The 25,403-nt window shown below is 39.5% G+C and overlaps 1 protein-coding gene across 5 annotated transcripts in view; it reads left to right on the top strand.

Moving 5' to 3' along the window:
* LOC129178688 (cell migration-inducing and hyaluronan-binding protein-like) overlaps positions 1-25,403 on the top strand; it is a 182,743-nt gene that overhangs the window by 60,514 nt on the left and 96,826 nt on the right. For all 5 annotated transcript variants that reach the window (XM_054771148.1, XM_054771150.1, XM_054771151.1 and 2 more), the window contains one exon: positions 20,574-20,739. In XM_054771148.1, coding sequence (XP_054627123.1) covers positions 20,670-20,739 — 70 coding nt within the window. In that variant the 5' untranslated portion in view covers positions 20,574-20,669. The remainder of the gene's footprint in view (positions 1-20,573; positions 20,740-25,403) is intronic.

Below are 25,403 nucleotides of genomic sequence, written 5' to 3'. Positions count from 1 at the left end.
TCAGACTCCTGGTGTCTTCAGAATAACTTGATGCCAAACACAGCAAAGTAAACAGCCTCAGTATAACCACCAACACTTTTCATGTCCTGGAGGCAGAGGACCGGATTGAATTTGCTTGACAAAATGTTAATTGAAAATACAGTTGTTGATGGCATTGGTGGTTGCAATTGCTCCTCAAAGTAACCTTTTGTGGTGAAATTTAAATGTTTCACGCATATTGGGAACAAATCAACACAAACATTAAAAATGAAACAAAACAGTTCCTGCTCAAACGGTCACAACAACAACGATTCCACCAGTGGTCGGAGTTGTTGCTGTCCTTTTTGTGGCACAGATGACCCAAACGGTCTTGTTCGGATCGTTATATCGTCTTTAAAAGCTTAGCAGACAGGTGTTCTCTGGATGTGATACTGGCGCCTTCTAGGGCCCCATGAAATCTGTTTGATTTTTTTCCCAAATCTGTTTTTTTACCTTTTCCACTTATTTTACCAGCATAGAGTGTGTGCTATTTGTGTTAGTGAATAAAATATCGATGAATGAAATGCAAAAATCCTTACATTTTTATTGATGCAATACATCACTGGCCGATTTTGTCCAGTCATTCAGAAATTGATGTAGATTGGCAAATTTTTCTGATGGGATGTCAGTAGGTTTGAACTACTGTAATTTTGTGTACCTTGTTCTAAAGTGTGACCAGATATTTTTATGACACCCTTATTTTGATTAGACAATTAGACAAATGTGACTAAGAGGCCGAAAGTGTGCTGAGAAGGGCAATTGATGGTTAATACGAGCTGGGTGCAAGAATAAATGGGCCTATCATCTTTTTTCATTCAGAACCTACACGTTGTCAGCGGGCTTTGCAAAATGGTCCTTACATTAAAGCAGTAAAAAACAACACGTTGAAAATATACTCATGCAGCCTGTGTCGTGCACGCACGCACACACACAGCTGCACTAGCACTCTGCTAAACTAAGATAACTCCGCTAGATTCCATCCACGCCCCCTAAGAGAGGAGTTTCCAAGGTTTTTTGTCACCGTTTCGACATATTTAGTAGTGTTTGTGATGCGATTCCGCCACAATAGAGCAGCCCGTTGGGGAAATACTTCCCCACACGAACTTTCCGTCTTCTCACGATGACATAATTTCATTCACATGTCACTTTCCGCAAGATTCCGCGATAGATTCCTTTTTTATTGGTCAATTCCGTGATTCCGTCCACGATTCCGTGGGAAATCATACCTTCTAATTCTGGGTTTTTCTGGCTAAAACACCTGAAAAAATAGTCTTACACAATGTCTTTGAAGCATTTGGAGTAGAGGCATGGCTTTGGGCCCGTTTGAGAGATAAGAAGCTAAATTTTCAGTCAGCAGTCAGATAGTACAACTGACACTGACAAATAGTGGTTTGAATCCACTAAAAAAGACGGTTGGCTTATATTAGTTCTGAGATATGTGCCTTCAAAATAACTAGCTTGGGTGTATGGACTGGAAAACACAATGAGTCCTGAGTTCTTTCTAAAGGTAGGATCAGGCATTCCAAAGGTGTTCCATTTGGAGACCCTTGCTCACACTTGGTCAGAGTCTTCACTAATAGCAAAACCTCATGGCTGTTTAACACTATCTTGCCTTTCAACACCATTTTATCATGATTGTTTAGAAAATAGAGACTTAGAAGACGCAACATTGATGCACCTTTGACGCACAGTCCACGTTTTCCATTCCTCTGTTGCTTTTTCCATTGCTTCTCACTTTTATGACAAGACTCCACACATCATGTAGCATATCAGTGTTTTTACAATTTCATTGGCTATTAGTGTATCAATCAGCATTAAGACTGGATGCAATTGCTCCGAGTTAGACGCGTAAGAAGAGGGGCTGGTACTTTTTTAACGTACAGAAGTTGTCTATTGGCTCCAGTGAGGTGCCAGTCAAATGTTCAAAGTTTAGAGTTGTTTAGGTAGCAGCGTGTGGCTAATACATCCATGCTTACTGAATATAAGGTCAATAATATGTGTAAAAAATGTGTATCAATATCTACTACTGTAGTGTGTAGCAGTGGTACGTGTGTGTTAATGGATGTAAGGTTGTAGTGGAATAATTACTTACCTTTATTGGACCATTGCCAACGGAACAGAATCATTTTTGTCTGACTTTTATGTGTTGTTGGAATACTGTCAGACTTCATTCATATTACTGTATATTTATGACTGGTCTAACATTAGTGTTTACCGAGCCTGCACTTACGATTGTATGCTGGAATGCTGTACAGGTATATCACAAACTAAGCTTCCCAATGACGTATAGCACGCCTAGACACGCTAATAGGGGGCGGCGTTCAGCGGCGGCCTGTCGGAATGGCAAGGGAATAATATTCACGCTGTTTACACAGAAAAACAGTGGCGATAGATTTTATAGACGGGGAGCACTCAAGAGCAGAGTGGTTTTCAAGTGTTTTTATTATTTCAAGGTGAACATCTGCTTGAGAGCTGTGACAGCTTTCTCTTATTTCCTGACAGGTGGCCCGACCCTTCAGCTGCCAGCATACCAGTGTGTATGTCCTTCAAACCCTTCTTTCAAATAAGTAAATAGAAGTATAAATGCTTTTCTTCCGTCTCTGTTGATTTATCCGTTTGTTTTAAGCCTTGTTGTTTGGAATGCTGAATGGGGGGGGTAATTGTTGCACTCTGGCCGGGAAAGAAATTGTTCAGACTGAGTGTGACGCTAAAAGGATAAAAGTGTCCTTTTAAACATCCTGCTCGCGCCACAGTATCATCCATCATTCCTCATTCTGTCTCAGTTGCTGAGATGTACTGTCCCTTGACAGAAAAAACTGCTTCTGTTGTCTTTGAACATCTACAACACATCCGACGTTTTACATTCTGAGTATCTGAGGCTACTCCCTTTCTTTGGCAAGTTCTATAGAACTCAAGGAAGAACCCATTTGTTACGAACAGTGTTAGTGTTTTCCAGTAATGGGTAATTGGATTACAGTAATTACTATTTCAAACATTCCACTGGTGCGCTGATATTTAACAGCTGGTATCCGCTCTTCGGGTCGATGTGACGTTGGCGAACGAGTCAAGTCTTTTCGCTTAACTTAAAAGAGACGCTCAAATTACTCAAACTGCGAACGACCTTTCTCGATGCCACTACAAAGCTAGAGCACAATTCTTTGACATATTTGAAGTGTTTTCAAAAAGGCACACAACCATTTACTTTCCCTGCTAACTAATTACTCTTACGAAGGTGGCATTTGGGTGGCAGTGGCTCAGAGCAGGTCGTCCAGAAACTGGAAGGTTGGTGACTCGATCCTCGCTTCCTCCGCCCAGTAACTGTTGTTGTGTTCCTGGTCAAGACACTTTACCCACCTTGCCACCAGTGCTGCCCACACTGGCGTATGAATGTGAATGAATGTTCGGTGGTGGTTGGAGAGGCCTTAGGCACGAACAGTCTGTGATGTAAAAAGGTGCTATATCAAAATCATCCATCCATCCATTTTCTATACCGCTTCTCCTCATTAGGGTCGCGGGTATGCTGAAGCCTATCCCAGCTGACTTCGGGCAACAGGCGAGGTACACCCCGGACTGGTCGCCAGCCAATCGCAGGGCACAAACAGACAAGCAAACACTCGCACTCACATTCATACCTATGGACAATTTTGAGTCGCCACTTAACCTGACATGCGTGTTTTTGGAATGTGGGAGGAAACCGGAGTATCCGGAGAAAACACACAGAAACGGAGATTTGAACCCAGGTTTTCCTGATCCCCCAACTGTGTGGCCAACATGCTAACCACTAGACCACCATGATGCCCTATATGAAAATCAATCCATTAATATTAACTTTTTTTTTCTAAAGTAACCAGTAACTAATTACTTTTTTCACTTTGCCCAATACTGTTATAAAGGAGTAATTCCTTTCCACATTCCTTTACTTTTTTTAGGAAAGTAACTGGTAACTATAACGAATTACTTATTTAAAGTAATGTGGCCAACACTGTTTTTGAATGAGTAATTCTCTTACTACTTAAATTCATATTTTGATTAGTAACTCATCACTTTTGTAAAGTACTTTGTCCAACAGTGTTTATGAAAGAGTCATTGTTACTGATTCAGTTACTTTTTTGGGAAAGTAACTAGTAATTACAACTAATTTTTAATTTGTATTTATCCTGGGAAACCTTAAAAATCTCTTTTATATGCGCGACCTGAGCAAGACGGCAGCATAACACAAAGTTTCAGAATTATTTTTTAAATTAATTTCTCCAACACTGTTTATGAAGGAGTAATGCTCTTACTAATTCAATTCAACAGTTAAATTCTTTTTGGGAAAGTAATTTAATAACTAAATACTTTTGTAAAGTAATTTGCTCAACGCTGTTTATGAAGGAGTCATTCCGTTACAAATTCAGTTCGGTTTTTGGGAAAGTAACTAGTAACTACAACTAATTACTTTTTTCAATGAAATTTGTCCAACACTGTTGATGAAAGAATAATTACATTATTAATTCAATTCTTTTGGGGGGAAATTAACTCATAACTAATTACTTATTTTTTTTTTACAAAGTAATTTGCCGAGCATTTTTATGAAGGAGTCATTCCATTACCAGTTCAATTATTTTTGGTATAGTGACTAGTAAATACTATTTTCAAAGTAAATTGGCCAACACTGTTTATGAAGGAGTAATGCAAATGTGAGCATGACAACGGCATGCTGTCATGTCAGTAAGATAAGGATATTTGTTTTGTTTAATAAATAATAATATACAGTCAAACCTGTCTTAGCGGCCACCTTTATAGAACGGCCACCTGCCTATAGCAGCCACTGAAAAATCCCCCGCAGCAAATTTACATATTATAGACCCTGTGTATAGCAGTCACCTGTCCAACGCTGTCAGCGGCCACCCATTTTGTCTCCCTTGGTCAATATCTGACCGCATATAGCGGCCAAATTACCAACTCAAGTAGAAGCTTCATGCATGAAAAAGTTTTGTTTTTCAATCAATGAAGCCGTCGTGTGTAGACTTTAATTACTGAGTCCTAGCTCAGTCACAATCATTCACAAGATCCACACAAACTGTCAGTTGTTCCACATAAAAAAGCTGTCTTCTTTTGAGCTTGTTATTTCCTGGTCAAACATGTAACTTTAAGAGCATTTGCACCAAAACATTACCGCAAAGTAGGCTGGGAACAGGACGTGCTCCCAGCGACGCTACAATAAAAAAAAAAAACATACGCTAGCATGCATGCGGCAGCGGGAGCAAAACTGAGTTTGGTTGTACTTAATTGAAGTATTTTAGAATGTACTCACGTTATTTTTCATCAATCCTCATCCACAAATCCATCAAACTCCTCATCTTCTGTAGTCTACATAAAAAAAAGCCGTCTTCTTTTCCGATCGCTACTAGTCTGTTAACTTTTCAGTGTTATTCAGCTCCGAAGCAAAGAAGGAAACTTCTCCTGTTGCTTCTGCCAACTTTATTTATTGAACGCGGCCACCAGACAGCAGTTCAGAACACACACACATCTCTCAGCATCGTCTCTCCTTCCTGCTTGCCCACAAGGCAAAGGTTAAACAAGCCCCACTACATAGCTGTCCAGGCAATGCCTGTAACAAGTGACACCGTTTATTTCCTGGTGTGCACTGGTCAATACTGTAATGCCGCTTGTTGTGGGGAAGGAGAGACTCACGTCGCCGATGCACTTTAATGGCTTTATTAACAGCGGAGAACACTGCAGGACTTTACATCCACGCCAACATAAACACACTTCCCAACTCTCTCGAAACTCACAGCTAGCACTGAGCCTAGCTCTCCTGCTCGGGACGCCCACCGTCAGTTCCCGTCACTTCCTGATGAAGTAAAGCTGTAATGACACTCTGACGTATAAAAAGTTAAATATTAAAAACAAGCATAAGACATTACTAGCACAGCTTTGTTCTGTGGGTCGTGGATAATAACAAGCCTAGTAGATTCAACATTCAAGAGTTTTATTGTCATATGCATAGTAAAACGGACAATTATACTAAGCAATGAAATTATTATTCTGTTCATTCTCCCAAGAAAAGAAAGAAAACAAGAAAAAGAATAAGAACATCAGTAGTGCTGTACAACTTTTATCCGCAGTCCCACAGTGCCCTCTACTGGTCAACATTATTATTTTTTCCTCTTTTTTTTTTCTTTTTTTCCCTCTACTGGTCAACATTCAAACTGGACGCCAACCTGTCTATAGAGGCCACCTGTCTATAGCGGCCACTTTTACAGATCCCTTTAGTGGCCGCTATAGACAAGTTTGACTGTATAAACATGTTCTATAATTACATATCCTTAAATGACTTCTGTTGGCATATAGAAAATAAAAGCCCCCTGGGGGGGATGCTGTATCATGATTGGTAAATATGGTCATCTCATGTGGGTGGGGAGAGTGTGTGTTCGGAAAATTGTGTTGAGTCATCAGAATTGGAAATTACTGTTGAAAAACTTGCAAAGTTTCATGCAATCTTATCACCGTCACTCCCTTCCGTGTCAGGAGTCATTTATCAGGCGTGGGAGATTTGCTCGCTCACATCAACAATGTAAGGAGGACTTCGTGTTTGTATGCATGACGGCGGTGTGTGTGTGTGTGTGTGTGTGTGTGTGTGTGTGTGGGATGGGGTGGTTATTGGCAGCTTAAGCTTCAAACAATTTACAAATAGTCAGCAAGTACTTCACAGCCTCATTTGATTACGCCGCCTGGTTTTACTTCACCTTAGCGTCTTTGGCATCACATCAAGTAGCCCCTGCACATTATTTTGCTCTCTATCTCACATTAAGCCTCTTTTTGGTGGTCTTGTAGTCCATTCCAGTCTGTGTGCACGTCGACAATGTCAAAGTCCGCTCTTTGGTCTTGCCCATGGTGGTGGAGAGGTCTGAATGGAAGAGAGTGTTTGTGTGACAGGTGTCTTTTATCCACATAGTTTAGGAGTACTTTACTTATTTATTAGTAAAAATAAAAGCGTTATGTACAGCGGACCTTGACAGTCCGACTGTTTTCATGAAGTGATTGCTGTGTCATGAATGTAACCTGGCCTATGTTTAGAAAACATCCAAGCAGGCTGCATTTATTTTAGGCTGCAGGCAGACAGTGCAAGCAGACAGTCAAGTTGGCCAGAATTCAATAATGCAATAATGACGTTTATGCCGTGCCTTGGCTTTCTACGTAGACCTCGACTGACCTCAATCATGCAAGCCTCCCGCCATCATCTCGCCTGTCACTCTTCTGCCGGTCACTTGCTTTCTTAAAATATCTTCCTTTATCCATCTGGCCAGTGGATTGAAAGGTACCAGGACAATAGCATTAGCATGGGCACTATTCCACTTCATTTTCTCTCACAATAACTGGTGCCGCTATGCTGTTTACTTTCACTTGCAATAATTGATTCGAACAACAACAACAATATACATTGTAGTATACAACTTGTACTGATATTGTGTGGAAATACTGGAGAGACAGGAAAGAATATGGACAGGCTTGATTGTTCATGCTAACTAGCATTTTCCATATCTTAACGTTAGCTGTCCAAATGTTATATATATATATATATATATATATATATATATATATATTTTATGTTATGTATGTTACCTGACCTACAGTATTTAGTCCAGTAGTACTCTGTGACTATTAGTACAAAGAGTACTACATTTTCTACTATCTGACACAAACGTACATTTTATTCGATGCCTGTTTCAGAATAAAACTAATACATGGGAAATGACTTGTTTGATAATATGTTTTTTACTTCAAAATAACGCAACAAAATAAAATAATTTAAATATTCTTGTTCTAGAAATGTGTCCTTTATCAAGAGTATAAACTGAGAGTCCATTGTTATGATAGCACAGGTGTATCCAAATTGCAGCATTATTAAATCTACTTTGACAAAAAGAAAGGAGAGGTGAGCTATTTTATGTGACTGCCGACATTTAATTGGACTTCATTTACAACGTACGTCTCCACTCAGTGTGCTCATTTGTCACTAAATACAGGTCTCATGTTTGAATAGAACACATACTAAGAGATGAATCAAATATTCTTTGGTGAACTACTCAATATCAGCTAGTGAGCTACTGCTAGCATACGAGCTACAGTAGCTGTTGGAGACCCCTGTGATAGCATTACTGTCTAAAGTTGGACACACTACGTGCTTTTTGAACATCTTAGTCACACATCTAGTGTTTTGAAGACAAGCCGTAAGTATTATAATGATAATAAGAGAGCAAGATTGTTAAGTGACACTTTAAAAAGTAAGTTAGCATGAATGTGATAGCCACTTCTAGCTCGCCCGTGATCTAGCTAGCTACCGCCAGAGAGGCAGTGCAAAATGGGTAAAAGACGCCACAAAGTCGAATGAGATTGAAACGTGAGCGATCACACACGCTGGCATAGATAGTAGGGATGAGCCGGATAATGCATTTTTGCCATGCATGAAACGAGTAAATGTTATCATTATCCGTAATCGTGATGGAAGAAATTTCTCTGTAATCGGCCAGTCACACACAGCGACCGCCCCTCCCGAGACAGGCTGCAGCCACAGAGGAGTTGATGGTTGCCTCATTCACGTACACGGTGCAGTTGGCAAGCTGAAAACAGCTTGTGTGGCGTTGCCAGCTGCCTCCACTTGAATCAGTTTCCCTATTTCGGTTTGTATGTAAAGTTACTTGGTAAACTTGTTTCGTAAAGTACGCGGTGCATTTGACAAGACAGCGCTGTGCAGGCTTGTGTTGCGTCAATCACTTATGCAACTCAATTGTGGTAGCATGACGCTTTTTTCCTTTGAAATGTATTTTTGTCTCCTTCCATGAAGTCGTCATAAAACAGGCGTGCTGCCTACATTATAAGAAGTTTGTTCATTTTCAGTTATCAGTACACAGACAGTGGTAACAGTAACCTGCATTGACTGGCCACAACATTAGGTACACCTGCACAGTAGTAAGTAAAGGAGCTGCATCAAACATTGTGCCTGTATGGCTATCATACTACATTATACACATAAGAGTGGTCAAATATTACACCTCTCTCAACACGTTGCAATCTTAAACTTGTTTTGTAACGTACGCGGTGCTTTTCACAAGACATCTGTATACGGGCCGTGTGTCAGTCACTGCCGTTTTTTTTTTTTTTCCCGCCTGCTTGCTTATAATTTGGTTGGTGATATAAAGTCAGGTGGAAGACTTGGCTTGTATTACTGAACGCGGTGCTTTTGAGAAAGCTGCAGTGAACAAGGCTGACAGGTTATTTCCCTCTTTGCGTCAATGGATGTTTGCATGAATCACCAACTCCACACAGATCGTTAAAAAAAAACAAAACAAATAAAGTCTTACAGGTGACTTACACACATACACAGTACACATATAGTTGAATAATAAACAATATAGCAACTTCTGATCAATCCATGTCAATTTCAGATTTATAATAATGTACAGATTTAAGCCCCACTCGTTTCCGGTTAAACCACGCCCACTTGTGCCCCGCCCACTCTGAGTACAGCTACGGATACGGATACGCTTCGCATGTGACAAACAGTCGTCAAATCACTACACATTTTACAGACTATGTTTTATTTGCACGATAATAAGGAACATAAGACACTAGTGCCGGATTGAGTGCCGCGACATGAGCAAGTGCTGACACGACAGAGAGGCGATTCCGGTGCATGTTTTTATGATATTTTAAATTGTTTTCAAACTATTTGTGGTCAATACGTGCGTAAATAATAAGCTATATATATCTATATATATATATAGATATATATAGATGTATAGCATATGCAGTATATACATTCATGCAATATATCACTTAATTGAAATTGTTTTCAATTTAAATTAAGTAACATTGTTTTCAAGTTCATTTTTAAGGTGTGGCGGCTTTTATTTTGTAGCGGCGGGCCACCACGATCAATTACATGTAGCGGAAGCCCCAACTAGGTGTCAGTAATGCTACTGTAATGTTCGGTGAGACACACAAGCACGAGACTTGATTGCCGGAACAACAGGCTTTTATTGCAGGTTTGAATGATCTCACAACAGGTACAATAATCCCTAATTCACTTATCATGATTGGGTCTGCAACCAATTAACCGGCATAGACGCGCCATTACTGTACAATGCAGTTCAGTCTTTAGCTGGTGGGAGTCATGGCTAGCGATAGTGCCCAGCAGAGTCCAGAGCCTGAAAAGCCTTTTCCGTTGCTAACCCTCCATTTTTTTAATTTGACCAATTTAAAAGTTTTATCGCAGAGTGATCTAAGATTCCATAACTTTGTCCAGAAATAGGGTTTCCACTCACAAAATACATTGTATTCATTTGCATACAGTTTTTACTGTTTTATTCAACTTTTGTATACTCTTGGTGTTCATCGTCAAAGATGACCGGTTAGTAGAAATAAATAGGGGAGACTACAACAAGCGTTAACGCGCCCATACACGTGCACATGTACGTGCAAACACACACACACACACACACAAACATACACACGCACACTTTGCCCAGAAGAGTTTCTCTTCCACGAGAACACCTGTTGGCAGTTGCCGCAGACAGTTGCATAATATTGAACTTTTCTGCTAGCTTCTGTACACAATGTTTTTTGAGGCCTTGCTCACAGTTCATTGCTTGGCAATGCTGTGACAGGTCCATAAGTTCTGTAAGTCAGGCTCCACCCATCCATTTTCTTCCTCTTATCTGGGTCTGGGAGGAGGAGTTTAAAGGTGACTATAGGGGTGTTATTTCATGTCTATAGGGCTTGAATAATGTTACAAATCGTATTTAGAATGTTGTAAATAGCTTTTCTATGTTCTACTACGACAAATATTTCTATTCATAAATAAGGAATCCTACTTTGCGGAAATTCACTTATCATGGTCACATTGGGAACCAATTAACCGCGATAAATGAGGGATCACTTAAGTACACTTCAACCAATAAGAAACTGACTGGAGAAGAAGAACAAAGCAAATGTACCACTACCACACAGAATAAGAGGAGAATCTTTTTTCACTCGACCATGCATCTCAGCCTTGGGATGTCGGCTTGGCTCGGCTGGCTCAGCAGCCAGTCTACATGCAGTGCGAGGCGATGGAATCGAATGTCTCCTCAATGGAACATTACTGATGCCTAGTGGCCAGAATACTACATGTACCCTACATTTCAATATATTTGACTAATAATAGACAATATTATATAGTATATATTATTTCACGTTGGGGTCTCCAGTTAGCCCCTGCGATTGGCTGGTGACCAGTCCAGGGTGTACCCCGCCTCTCATCTAAAGGGATAGGCTCCAGCATACCCCTGCAACCCTAGTAGGACAAGCGGCATATAAAATGGATGAATGGATGCGTATCCAGTTAGCCTGGCTTGCATGTGCGTAGCAAACCGTGATTATGGCTCTTGCCTCAAAATTCAAACCAGTGTCTTGTATACAATGTTAAAATGTCACATCATTGGGAACCTGGTTGGTTGTATGTTTAGTCAGCTGCGACGGCAAGTCCATCTCAGCATTTCAGAAACAGCTGAGGATGGAGCCATTCCTGACTCAGCGTGGAATGTTATTCCAGTCATTTGGTACGTGCATGGTTGGTAATAAATAGTTTTGTTGTGTATGACATCCCCATTACTAGTGTCAATACAAATGCAGAATTACTGATACAATGTCCACTTGTAATTGCGTCAGTACACAAACTATATCATCATCCGGTGACAAAATGTTGTATCAGGTGTCATGTATTCCACTTGGCTTGGTTCCATCCCTACTTTTGGCTGATAGCATGTCCTCAACCAGTGTCATTTTGTCATTGCTTATTGTCACAGTTGTTTGTGTACATTTGGTTGTGTATATTTTTCTAATACCCCAGTTGTGTTTGGCTATTGTGATGAAAAAGCAGTACAAGATGTACAGTGGAGAGCAGCACTACTACAACAAATTTCTCTTCACGGGATCGTAAATACTTTAATATATGCTTATGAAAATAAAAATGTAATTTAATATTGATATTTAATATCATTTTAATCAGGGGTGGATTCATTTAGATTAATCATGATTAATGTCTAGTTATTTATTAATTGCATTGCATTGTGACTTTCTGATAAGAGAACATTCTTGGAATTGTAAGAAGTATTTGTATATTTTCTGTTACCCCGAGGCAAGACTTGACGTGCCTGTTGTCTGCACCTGTACATGCACTACATCTGCGCCGATACACACAAACGAATATGTGCTTAAAGCAGCAGGGGATCTCCAGTGAGGTTCCCATGGTGGTGCGTAGTCATGTGTACATGTGTGATTGAGTGCATTCAGCTACTGTATGTATGCTGAACACTTTCACCAGCATGCTAACCTTGCTCTGTGGCTCAAACAGAGGACAGCTTGTTCTCAATGTATCCACATGGATTTTTTTTCAGCCGCAAAACCCGGGAAAACACACGCACACACACATACATACACACACTGTACCTACACACACTCATACCTACACGGCCTCACCTCTGCATATTAGACAGGGCTGTTATCAAAACTGTCTGACTTGTTGCTGAGTGACTCATGTTATTTATTGGCAACGCAGGTCTCAGGATGTTACTAATGATATACCCCAGAGATATTTTTAGCTCCGTTCATGTCGGTGCCAAGACTGACTGACTAACAATTATTTGGCACACTATCGTTCGGAGAAATCATTTAATTTTCTAATCTTTTTTTTTACTATAATCTCAAACTACAGGGTGTCCCTCAAGTCTGCACATTAAGTATAGTACACACATTATACAAAACAAATTGAATGCACAGTATTAATAAAAATAATTTCTTAATAAAATAATAAATAAATATTATTCAAAAATTATTCAAATTAATGCTTTTAAAATTAAAAAAAATGAGCACATATTATAAATTAGGACATATGAGAATGTAATACATAAATTACATGAAAGAACATATGTATTCATATGATCGTTTTTAAAAATACATAGTTTTTATTGATATTATAATAGAGTAGATCCCCTCGTTTTGCAGGTGTTACCGTCAGAGACCACCAGCAAATGGCAGAAAAATGTGAGTACTTGATACGGCCACAAAAATCTTTTCAGAGAAAAAAAATATAACCAAAAATATTTTGACCAAAAAGCCTCACGTTTGCGGGGATCCATTGTACATACATTATACGAAAAAGTTTATTTATTTAAAAAAAATCGACTTCCATAATTAAAAATAAAACAAAAATTATAAACATATATTGTTTATAAGCTATGCATGAAACTGTTTAAAATCATATGTTTTTATTTGTGGTATAATTATTTATTTGTTTATGTACTATAATTATTATGTACATATTATGTACATGTATGACACCTAGTGACCACACCTAGTGTCTTTGAATGCGTCTTCTGAATGCCTTATATTTGTATTTTACTTTTACAATTTTGTATTCTTGAAAATACTTAATTTAGGCCAAAAATACATACATTTGCTTAAATGTGCATTTTTTTTTACTAATAGTAAGCCGTATTCAAACACTAAACAGCATGATTTATTGATGAATATATTTTGAAAAACCGTGATAGAGTGAAGCCACGAAGTTTGAAGTCCCAAGTGGCAAGGAACGACTGTAAATCACTTGAAAACTTACCAAATGTGGCAAGCATGTGCATCCTGGTCAAAATGTACATCATCAGCATCAAAAAGCGCACAGAGTCAGACATTTTGGTTTGCGGGTATCATTTGGAGGGTGGGATTTGGGCCATTTCCAGTTTGTCTTTGTTTTCTGTGTAATGTAATTTTTAATTGAATCTGTGGAATATGCTGCAGGCCAACAAAAAACAAACTGCAGGCCACAAATGGCCCCTCGGCAAATTGCACTTTGGACACCCCTGGCCGACACCATCAAATTTCCTGTGAACTAAGAAAAACGGACAAAAGGTTATCTAAATGCAGGGATATCATACGTTGAACTGTACGTGGTATGCAAACGCTTATCAAAATCTCCAGCTGACCCAGCAGCGGTTTCCTGACGAGACATGAAAACATTTCTTCACACAGAAACTGGAGCAGGAAAAAAGATGGGTGAGCAGGTTTTCTACATGTCTATGTTTAGTGAGCCTCTGAGCAGACCCCACCCTCGACAAGAAGCTCATGTATATTATTATTTGCTATTCATGGCGTCCTTGGCGAGATGGCCGAGATTCTTATTAGAAAAGTCGGTCTTCCACCCTTTCTTCAGTCAATGCTAAGCGTGAGAATTTTGTCACATGTGCACGGATCATAGGGTGCGCACAACGTGGGAATGGGAAAAGTGCACACACACACACACACACGCACACGCACTGTCCAGTTTATCAGTTAATCGCTAGTGCTTCAGACAATTCAATACTTGGTTTAATAGTTACATAAAAGTAAGTGGGGTCCAAACTACAAGTGTGCTTTTGATGTACAGCCGTCCCTCGCCACTCTGCGGCTTCACTCTATCGCGTTTTTTTCCAAATATATTCCTTAAAAAATCATATCGTGGTTCCTTGCTGTTTCGCAGTTGACGATGGCCTATTATTAGTTTAAAAAAATATGCATATTTAAGCACATTGTACATACGTTTGAAGCAAAATGAAGCATTTTCAAGCATGACAATGACTAAATGAACTAAAATAAAAATATAAGACATTCAAAAGAACTCACGCATTCAAAGACAAAAGCCTGGGTACGTGTATCTAACGCAGCGTCATCATCATCGAACAAGTTGGACTATTTTCACAGGCTATGGTGGTTGTGTGTAAGAACAGAGTGTGTGGTATTATAATGTACAAGTACATAAGTATTATGATTATATAAGCGTGTAGTAAGCGTGTCAAATCAAATAAACTTAGGCTAGGGGTATGTGTGTCAGCATTGCCAGGTCTCACGAGAGAAAGAAACAAGCTCTCTGAAAACAAACCCAAAACAACAAGGAACCTGGGAATTTGCAAGCGATTTTACAACAAAAAAAAAAAGCCCAACGTCGCTTCAAATAAACGGATCTGGCAAAACTAATGTGTGTGTGTGTGTGTGTGTGTGAGTTGATATTATGTCTTATTTATGTAATAAATGTTTTATTTTCTCTTTTTATGTCTACTATATTGGGTAATAGGAGTGTAAAGGTGACTATAGGGGTGTTATTTCATATCTAGAAGCTTCTAATAATGTTAAAAACCATATTAGAAGGTTGTAAAAAAGTTTTCTTTGCTCTAACTATGAAAATATTCCATTTATAAATAAGGAACCCTGCTTAACGGAAATTCACAGCCTGGTCTGGAACAAATTAATCGGTATAAACAAGAGACGACTGTACAGTAAATCTCCGCTTTTCACAGGGATTACTTTCCTGAACCACCAGCAAATTCGCAATAAGAGTGACTGTTGTAGTTATAAGATTAGGTTGAGCTCAAGAACCCTCCCACTCTCTATTCAATTGCCATTGTTCACACAATCCAGGTTTAATCCCAAAATATGCCTCACACATTTACTCAACACATTTAAAATATAAAATGTATAGCTACTCACGACTAATGAATGATAATGTAAGGTGATCACATGAACACATGGAATGGGAGTCACGATGTAGACGTTATATGTAAGTTACACTTTTGCGTCTTGCGCTTTTTGAGAAAACATCAGTGAAGCATAAATACAATGAACATGTAAAACTTGTGGGCTTTTTTAACAGTGGCACATGTATGCTGTACATTTTACCTGCTTATTACCTATTTATAAATGATTACCCACTTACAGTAAATGTGATGTGTTTTCTGCGGCCAAAATAGCCTATTTTTACATGTGTCATTATGCGTCACTGATAATGTTTTCTCCTAAAGCATGAGATTCCACACTTTTTTGGACACTTTGTTGCACCATAATTGCTGTGAGTTTGGCAATGTTAGCATTAGCTTCTACAGTCAGTCCAGCCTCAAAACTTGCAGTGAGGTGAACACAAGTTAATGATGGCAAGTCATCAGTGGAATTACAACAGGCAAGCATTAGACAGATTATGGAGACGCAGTTTGGAGAAACGCCTTCTTTAGCCTGCTGGCCTCTAGCACGAGCCTGACGACCAGGCTAAAGGCTGCACCGTGGATCCCATTTTACGTTATCATTCATTAGTGGTGAGTATACATTTTATACTTGAAATGTTTTCAATAAGTGTGAAGCATATCTAGGGCCTGAACCCGGGTTGTGTCGCGAGTGAACAATGACAATTGAAGCGAGAAGGGGAGAGTTCTGGAGCTGAATCGAGCCACTTTTATTGCAAATACCGAAAATAGACATTTAGTAGACATTTAATCGACAAAAATTGTCATTTTTATGGGCGTATCAATTCCTCAGTTACACTGAGCAACTGCAAGAAACATCTGAACTCTGTCCTTGCAAACAGGGCTTTCTCCACCAACTACTAAACCACCTTTTGTATTGCCATCACATTTACGTATTTACATATTTACGTACCTCTCTCTCATACTCACTCATTTATAGCCTTTATTTCATGTAATTTTTTTCATTCTGCCTCTTTTTGTCACAATAAAGCTAGTATAAAAATGATGTAGTGTTCATATGTTTGTAAGGGGGTAAACTTATTAAATCCATTCTTTGAGGAACTCCAATCATCTAAAGCAGGGGTCACCAAAGTGGTGCCCGCGGGCACCAGGTAGCCCCCCATGACCACATGAGGTGCCCGCAAGCCTGCTTTTCATTCAGGTTTTCAGTTAATAATGAAAAAACAGTAGAAAGAAATGCATTCTGAAATACAAAATGTGAGTTGTGGACACCAGCATTTTGTTAATGTTCTGGTAAAACAAGCATATTCGCTTTGTTTGGGTTTAAAATAAGCTCTGAAATAAATGTTACAAAAATGAGTAGCTCTTTCATTTTGTAAAAGTAGCTCTCACAAGGAAAAACGTTGGTGACCCCTGATCTAAAAGACATCTGTTGAGAAAATGTGAGTGATTATCATGTTTTTCTAAGCAAGTGGCTTTCTACTCTCGGTGATGCAGGTGTTTTAGTCCCATGAGGGACTCGCATCAGGCCTCCTGACTTGGCAGTGCAACAGTGTTTCTAGAAAGCGGCACCAGAACAATATACTGTACTGCGTTTTTGAATACTGCTGTTGCTTGAATATACTGGGGGTACTGTCATGCTCTGTGCATTAGTTTGTGCCTTAGTTCTGTTTTTATGCTCTTATTTTGTTGTTCTTCATTTTGCCTGTGCTGTTTTCTGCCTGCTTTGTGTTCATGGTCCACCGCACCTCATTTCTGTTTGATTATTTAGTTGAGCCTTTGGCGTCTGTCGGGTGTTGGAGCATTATGCTTGTTAGCTTGGTTCTGCCGCCAGATCCCTTTCTCTTCATAGCATTCCTTATTAATAACTTTTACCTTTATCTGGGTCGCGTTTTCGGCATACTGAGGTCATCGCTACAACACCACAATGCCAAGACGTGACATAATTAGGTTGGGCAAAAAGTTAATTACTTGAATAAAGTCAAAATATTATGGGAATACAGTCGTCACTCGTTTATTGCGGTTTATTGGTTCCAGACGCGATACATGAATTTCCACGAAGTAGGAATCAATATAAATCAAATGTATGTAGATAGAGCATAGAAAACCTGTTTATGACTTTGTAAATACAGTTTTTACCTTTATTAGAGCCCTGTAGACATGAAACAACACCCCTACTGTCAACTTTACACCTATTATTGTTTGTTTACACCCCATTGTGCAGGACGTATGGACGTATGGACTGCATGGACATTGGCCCGACAAGGGACATTGCATATAGAAAGCTACTGAGCTAACTAGTTAGCCTCCAATTTATTTGTTCTAAACTTAAAGTATTTCAAACGGAGTGGGCAAGAAAGAGAAAGTAAGAAGCCAAAAACGCACCACTACCACGCGGAATGGGAGGAGAACTTTTTTTCACTCTGTCATATTAGACATGCCATGGCTGAATACATGCAGTGTTAAAGGGATAGTTGGGGAAAGGGAAAGAAGTTTGAGACCACTGCTTTAAAGTATAATGACCATGTGAAATCATGAAAAGCGTTTTCACTTAACTTGTCGTTATTTGGTGCCAAATGAACGAATTGAAATTGAACTGCACATGCAGGCAGATGTGCAACTATAATCATAAGAATCAGAGGCGTTGTAGTTCCTGAATGACTTTAACATAAAAAAGATGTTGATAAACCATCATTGGGCGGAAAGAAAATGATGCTAAAGAGCTGGATGAACGCAAAACTTGCACCAGAATACCTTCTGCTAACAATCAGCCCTCCCGTGACATGTTTTTATGACCTTCACCTGACATTTTTATGAGGCGCATTCTTGGTATTTATTGCCACATGATTCAGTCCATCCTAGAAGGTAATTAGCATGTAGATAAGGACGTACTCATTCCACCTGCATGCGCAAGGTTTATCTGCTTATAAAATGTATATTGTTTGCTTGTGAACAAAGGCAGGTGACACTAGAGTGAGACAGGCATGTAGGATGAAGAGAAAATACATGTTTGGACGCGACTTATTTGCATTCTTTGACTTCAAATGGTGAACTCCAGTACTGCCCGTCATCCTATTTGATAGATAGACCGTCCATAAGACGGACAGCCAAGTAGAAGCATTTTACTCATATTCAGGACGACACCTTGAAGCACCTGCAACATCACCTCCATCTTCCCTGCACCTGAAGATGATGCCAAGTTGTGTGCATGAATATAAACAATATCTGAAATACTTTACATGCAGCTTGAGCTACACTTATGAGGGACTGATTTACTACCAGTGACGTGCGGTGAGGTTCATTGCTGTTGAGGCGCTGACAAATATTTCTTAGCCCCATTTATATATATTTTTTATTAACTGAAAAATGTGTGATCTTAACTTTTACTTGCATATGAAGTACATGCACCATTTCCGTCTCCAGGAAAAGTTCCGCTACTTTGTTGTCTGATCACCCTCTGAGCTTGGATCCTCCATCCAGCAGTCAAATTCATTCATTCAGCATAGCATAAAATCATTTTTAATTCATTTGACTTGCTGCTCTCTAGCTGATGCTGTAAAAGAAAAAAAAAATGCTGGATTTTCCTCTCTATGGAAGGGCGGCAGTGGCAAGCACCTTCCAGCTCATGCACGCCCCCACCTCTTCAGGCTGGGGCGAGTACTGCAGCGCCTTAATATATAACATTTCTGTCTATATTATTGTGGGATTAGCAAGAATAACGATTAGCAAGAATAACAAGCTGTAGAAAGTAAATTATTCTGCAACATCATTTTATTGATTATTGACAAACAAACTGGCAGGCGCCATGATCCACCTCAGTGCACTCATTGAGTCGAGACTAAGACGCGAGGATCTTAGGTTTCTACCCTGTATTTGATCAGGAAATGTACAAAATTCGTGATTTTTACCTGAGAAAATGTTAAAAAAAGATTTGGAATCATACAGAAAATACCTTTATAACATTGAAACAGCTGGCATTTCAGTGCTACTAATTTAGCATTGAAATGTGGTACCGATAGCTACTTAGTTTTTTGGGACAGTTACTGCTGTTTACGTCAGTACCATTTCGATACCAAGTTTCGATATGCATGCCGATTTAAGAATAATGATGACTGCCAATTGTGTCCACCTGCCTCACTGCTCCACCCCAGTCCCCAGACCAAACTGCCTGAAACATGGAGCAGAAACATGTAACGCCAGGCGGAAAACAAGGACTGACCAAAATAACATGACACCAAGATCATTAACGCTAATCAAAGATTGATTTATCTCAGAGTGTGGCACTCTTTGGCCATATTTTTCCAGGTAGGAAATTTTATACCGCAGCCTCTTAGCTCAGGCTAGTTTCCAAATGAAGAGAGCAATAACAACTGCAAAGAGTTTGTTTTTCATCTGTAGTGGTAATCATGAAGAATCTGCCGCCACCACAAAGCAGCGAGACATTATGGGCCAGACTTAATTACTCATGACCTTCAATTAGTGAGTGTTTATTTCAAAAGCCTATAATGGAAGGCTATTTAGTATGCTAGCAGTATGTTAGGTCACATCCTAGCATGTAATATAAAAGGTTAAGCATTAAAGGATGAAACAGGGAAGCATATAATTGGGTTTGGAATGGGGTTAGGGTTAGGGTTAGGGGATTTTTAGTCTATGATTTAGTCACACAGAAGGGACTTATAATGTGAAATGCATCTGTACTACCATGCTAAAGCTATGTCCAGACCAACAGATATTTTTAAAAAGGCATATTTTTGTTGTCCATATTGACTTGTAGTCTTTTTTTGTTCCTACAAACTGAGCCTTTGTGAAAACTCCAATCAGGGTGAACATGTGCAAAAAGTGTTGCTTTAGTGTTTGTGTTCGGACGGGCAAAAGCTTTTTGCCTTGCGCCATAAGAAATGTATGTCATTATTGCATGATCAGACAAAATGAACATGAAAGTGTTTTTGAAACTATCCATGGTGTGGACATGGTCTAGAATTGTTAAGGTGTCAATACCTTGTCCTTTCATATTTTCTGTTTCAGATCCCTCTTCTAGCCACTCCCTCTGAAGTCGGTACTTGCTGCTACGAAGCAGGAGGTCCGAGCCACCTCAGAAGGCCTCTGGTGTGAGGTTGGTCCATGGGGAGCCAAGAGATGAAGACATGTTTTGTGTTTGTGGCAGCACTGCTGTTCCCCACCGTCCAAGCATGTGAGTGATGGGCAAGATTTGTACTGCTCTGTTTTTATTCGATGACAATCTGCAAACTAAGAATACTACTACATAGATATTTTAGGGCAAAGAGTTGTCCATCTATTCCAGGGTTGAGTGTGTTTACTGAGTAGTTAACTTTTGCACTTTTACTCCCCTGCCATTAATTTTCTGACTCATCACCGTACATAATTTTTGACGGACGTCTACTCTGTACTCAGAAAGACCGCCTGCAGCATCTGCTCCAATAACTAAACATACAGCAGCTGTCAAAAACCATGATGGATTACTCCCTAAAATACCATCAGCGCTGCTCAATATGATGCCAAGCCCAAAGCTCAGGGTGCTCCAAGCAAGTTTTAAAGCTTTTTGTTGCATCTTCTAAGTCTTACCTCCAGCTACACACGGGAAGATTGACAGCAGGAACATTGGCCTTGGAGTACAGACGAGATCATTAACATTTGTGCGTATGCATCCATGAACCATCGTCATGCCAGAAACACACGACAGGAATGAAGTGTGAAACTAAGTTCTTCAGTGTCTCATGTTGAGTATTCTGGAGGTTGTTATAGTCAGTTGGGAGTACCGCAATTCTGTGGTTATTGTAGTTGATTGCTTCCAGGTCCAACCGTGATAAGTGAATTTCTGCAAAGTAGGATTCCTCAATTATAAGACACATTTTTTTTGTAGTTAGAGCATAGAAAACCTGTTCCCGACTTTCTAAAGACTTAATTAGAGCCCTCTAGACATGAAATAACACCGCTACAGTCACCTTTACGCTCATATTACCCAATATAGTAGACATAATAAAAGAAAATAAGACATTTAAGACATAAATAAGACTTTTGCTCATGTGTGTTGCTCAAAATGTTTTCAGGTGCTAGGAGAGCTGAGTGGGGGGGTGGACAGGAAGTGATGTCAGTGGTTCAGAGTTGAGTTTTAGCTTGGCATGGATTACAGATGCAACAGTAGCCCCTTGAGAGATTGTTGTGCCCATTGTGAGATCATTCACACCTCCAACTGCTCCAGTGATCCAGTCTGGTGCTTGTGTGTCTCGCCAAACATTACTGACACGTATCGACCAGTGGGGGTGTCACGAGACACTCAGTTCATGAGACGAGACGATACACAAGATTGGGTCGCCAAGAATGAGATGACTTTAACATTACCTTTAAGAAAAGTACAATGAAAAAATATAAATAATTATGACGATAAATTGTAATCTACTACTTTAATTCCTACTACGTTACAATCTTCTGTCCTCTGTGTGTATGCTTCCGGCCCCGCCTCAACCCACCGAGACAAAGAAACTATATGACACACTCCGTTCATGCCGTTGTTCTATGGAACAAACGCTACAAGGTGTTGAAACCAATGCACAGCGTGAATCCTCTTCCTGCCTGTTTGGAGGTGTGGAGACGAGGAAAACAGACACGCAATACACAAGGCAATATACTGAGGCCGGCAAAATTATCAAGTTCATTTTCATTTATTGTGTGATTAATTTATAATTTATTGTTATCGTTCCAAGCTTAGTGCCCACACGACATTTTTTTTCTGAACAAGAAATCTTGTCATGTTTTAGTCTTGCGAGGTCTCGTAACACACCTAGTGTAGAATACTAAATATAATCACGTCTTTGAATGTGTCTTCCAAATGCCTTCATTTATTTATTTTTTCCTTCATTGAGCCATTTTTATGCTTACCATTTTTATGCTTGAAAAAATACCTACATTTGACTTAAATGAGCATATTTTTGACTAATAATAGGCCGTATTCAACCATGAATCAGCATGATTTATCCATTAATATATTTTTGAAAAACCATGATAGAATGAAGCAACAAAATTCAAAGTGTGAAATAGCAAGGGATTTTTTTAACAACATGAAATATAACACCATTATTGTTTTCCAGTAATTAATTGCCATTTCAAACATTACAACAGTGTTACAGACAGTGAAATGTGGCGCGTTATTATGCACTGATATCTACTGTATATCAACCATCTGGATGTGGCTTCAGTTCAGTTTTCACCACTACTACTACACAGGAAGCTAAATAGCTTGTCAATGAGAGTTGTGAAGAGAACACTGCCCCATAGCGTTTTGGTAGATGCTTACAGCGACAATCTCTTAATCTTTAAAATCCTTCATAATATAACTGTCTGTTTCGTATCCATGATTTTCCTTTGGGCTCATATGATAACGGTGCCTAGGACTAGTTTGTTGGTTTTCGCCCAACATAGTATTTGTTTGGGAACATGGGTTTTTGAGACTTTTGTCATGTGACGTCACCACCAAATTTTGTAACAAATCTGTGAAACTTGTGGCAGGGTCTAATTACAGTAAGAGGTCACCAACGGGCAAAAGGGAAATAGAAAATATGAGTTGCGAATGCCGGCATTTTGTTAATGTTCTGGTGAAACAAGCTTATTTGGTTTGTTTGGGTTAAAATAAGCTATGAAAATAAATGTTACAAAAATTTGTAGCTCTTGGCCATTTTCATTTTGTAAAACTAGCTCTCACAAGAAAAAATGTTGGAGACTTTTGGAGAATTTAAAGTGGGCACTACTGAGTGAGTGTGGGTGGTTTGTGTTCGGGGCCCCTGAAATATCCCAGCTGACTTCAGGCGAGAGGTGGGGTACACCCTGGACTGGTCGCCAGCCAATCGCAGGGCACATATAGACAAACAACCATTTACACTCACATTCATACCTATGGACAATTTAGAGTCGCCAATTAACCTAACAGGCATGTTTTTGGAATGTGGGAGGAAAGTGGAGTACCCGGAGAAAACCCACACACACATGGGGAGAACATGCAAACTCCACACAGAGATGCCCAAGCAGAGATTCGAACCCAGGTCTTCCCGATCTCCTGACGGTGTGGCCAACATGCTAACCACTCGGCAAGAAAGTATATAACAAAAATATATATAACAAAAAACAATAATAAACGTAGCATTTTCAAGAGGGCCTTTGCCCGTCGGTGCTCGGGCCTTAATAAAAGTCTGTTGGGATGCAGGCATTGTGTGACATTTGCCTTTCACGGGGGAAAGCTCTGATCCTCAGAAGAGGATGGACATGAATGTCAATGACAACACACAGCCGTAGGAACCTTTTGTTACTCAACTTCACATTTACAGAAGATACTTTCATGCCTTGCCTCTCGAATAAAAAGGACATGCACAAAAATGAAATCCAATTTTCCCATTGAAGGACATCAGCGGTGCCCATGGAGTCGGCCTTCTGACTGTACTAGTCCATCTCTCAACTTCACATCTCTCAATATCCTATCCTGTTTCACGTTCTTCAATGGAAAAACTTCTGAAAAAGTATTATCATCAGAAAAATTATGCCTAATATGTTTGGAATGACTCATATAAATGATATGCTTTTTCGCCTATATCACAAAGCTGAGATGCAGTTTTTTCTTGTAATATATATAACTTCTTAACATGATCTACATTTCCAAAATATCAATGTGGCCCTTGCATCCTCTCATTTTTCAGAGTGCAGCCCTTGCTGGAAAACGTTTGGACACCAAAATTGTAGATGCTGTTGGTCTCTAGCAACAATTTAAAATGTAATGGTTCTCCCAACAGGAATCAGTTGGACATGTAGGAAGGAAGGAAATGACAGATTGAATGTGTCGTACATAAGGCAGATGGATCTGCCTTTTGTACGGCAGAATGTTCCAATCACAGGATGCCAACACCCTCAGTCCAGCAGCCATTACTCACAGCAGACGGCAGAATTTATCCCATTGCTTCTTGCCACTTATCAATCTGTGTTAATCCATTGGAAAATCTATTTGAGATCCTCAACCAGTCGATGCCACTGATAGATCCATCAGGCGGCAGGGAATGAGATAACCATATGCACACTGAGCACAAGATTGAAACTCATGTTGAAAGACACAGTGTGTCTGTCTTCTGACAATCATACACAAGTTAAATAGGATTGTCGGTCACATTGACCACGTTTCCATGCGCACAATATTGCAGTTAGGGATGATGTGTTGGCATCCACAAGCAATACAAGTAGAGAGGATCCCTGCACATTCGCGCTTTAGCATTCACGGCCCCACAAATTTGCGCTTTTTTTGGGGGGGGGGGGCCTGCAGAAAATACGTCTGAATCATCCTAAGTGGGTGATAATTTACAGTTACGTGATAATACAGGTAAAATGTAGAGCGTACATGTACCATTGTTAAGAAAGCCCTACATTTTTACATGTTTGTCTTCATGCTTCACAGGTAATGTTTTTTCCTCAAGCGTTGAGATTTTGTACTTTGCTCAGCGGTTCTTGAGCGCACCACAGTTGCTGTGATACTTAAAAATTAAGCTTACATATTGTACAAAATCTGGCCTCAGAATTTGTAGCGAGCTGGACACAAATTAATATATTATTTTAATTTGGTAATGGAATGGAACAAGCAAGCAGCGTGGTTTATGTAGACTAGAGCTGTAACAGTGAATGGATGAATCGATGATTAATCGATTATCCAACTAATCTAAACATTTTTTGGTATTTAATCGTTTTTTTATTTAAAAGTGTAAATATCCTCAGATTTTTTTCCTTAGTCATCTATGAAAGCAGACCTGTTATCTTTGTGTTTTAGGCAAAACAAGATATTCACACACGTCAGCTTTGACTTTGGAA

The sequence above is a fragment of the Dunckerocampus dactyliophorus genome, chromosome 3, assembly GCF_027744805.1.
Source record: "Dunckerocampus dactyliophorus isolate RoL2022-P2 chromosome 3, RoL_Ddac_1.1, whole genome shotgun sequence".
Classification (NCBI taxonomy): domain Eukaryota; kingdom Metazoa; phylum Chordata; class Actinopteri; order Syngnathiformes; family Syngnathidae; genus Dunckerocampus; species Dunckerocampus dactyliophorus.
The sequence above is the reverse complement of the archived record's forward strand: the minus strand, read 5'-3'. Positions and strand labels throughout refer to the sequence as shown.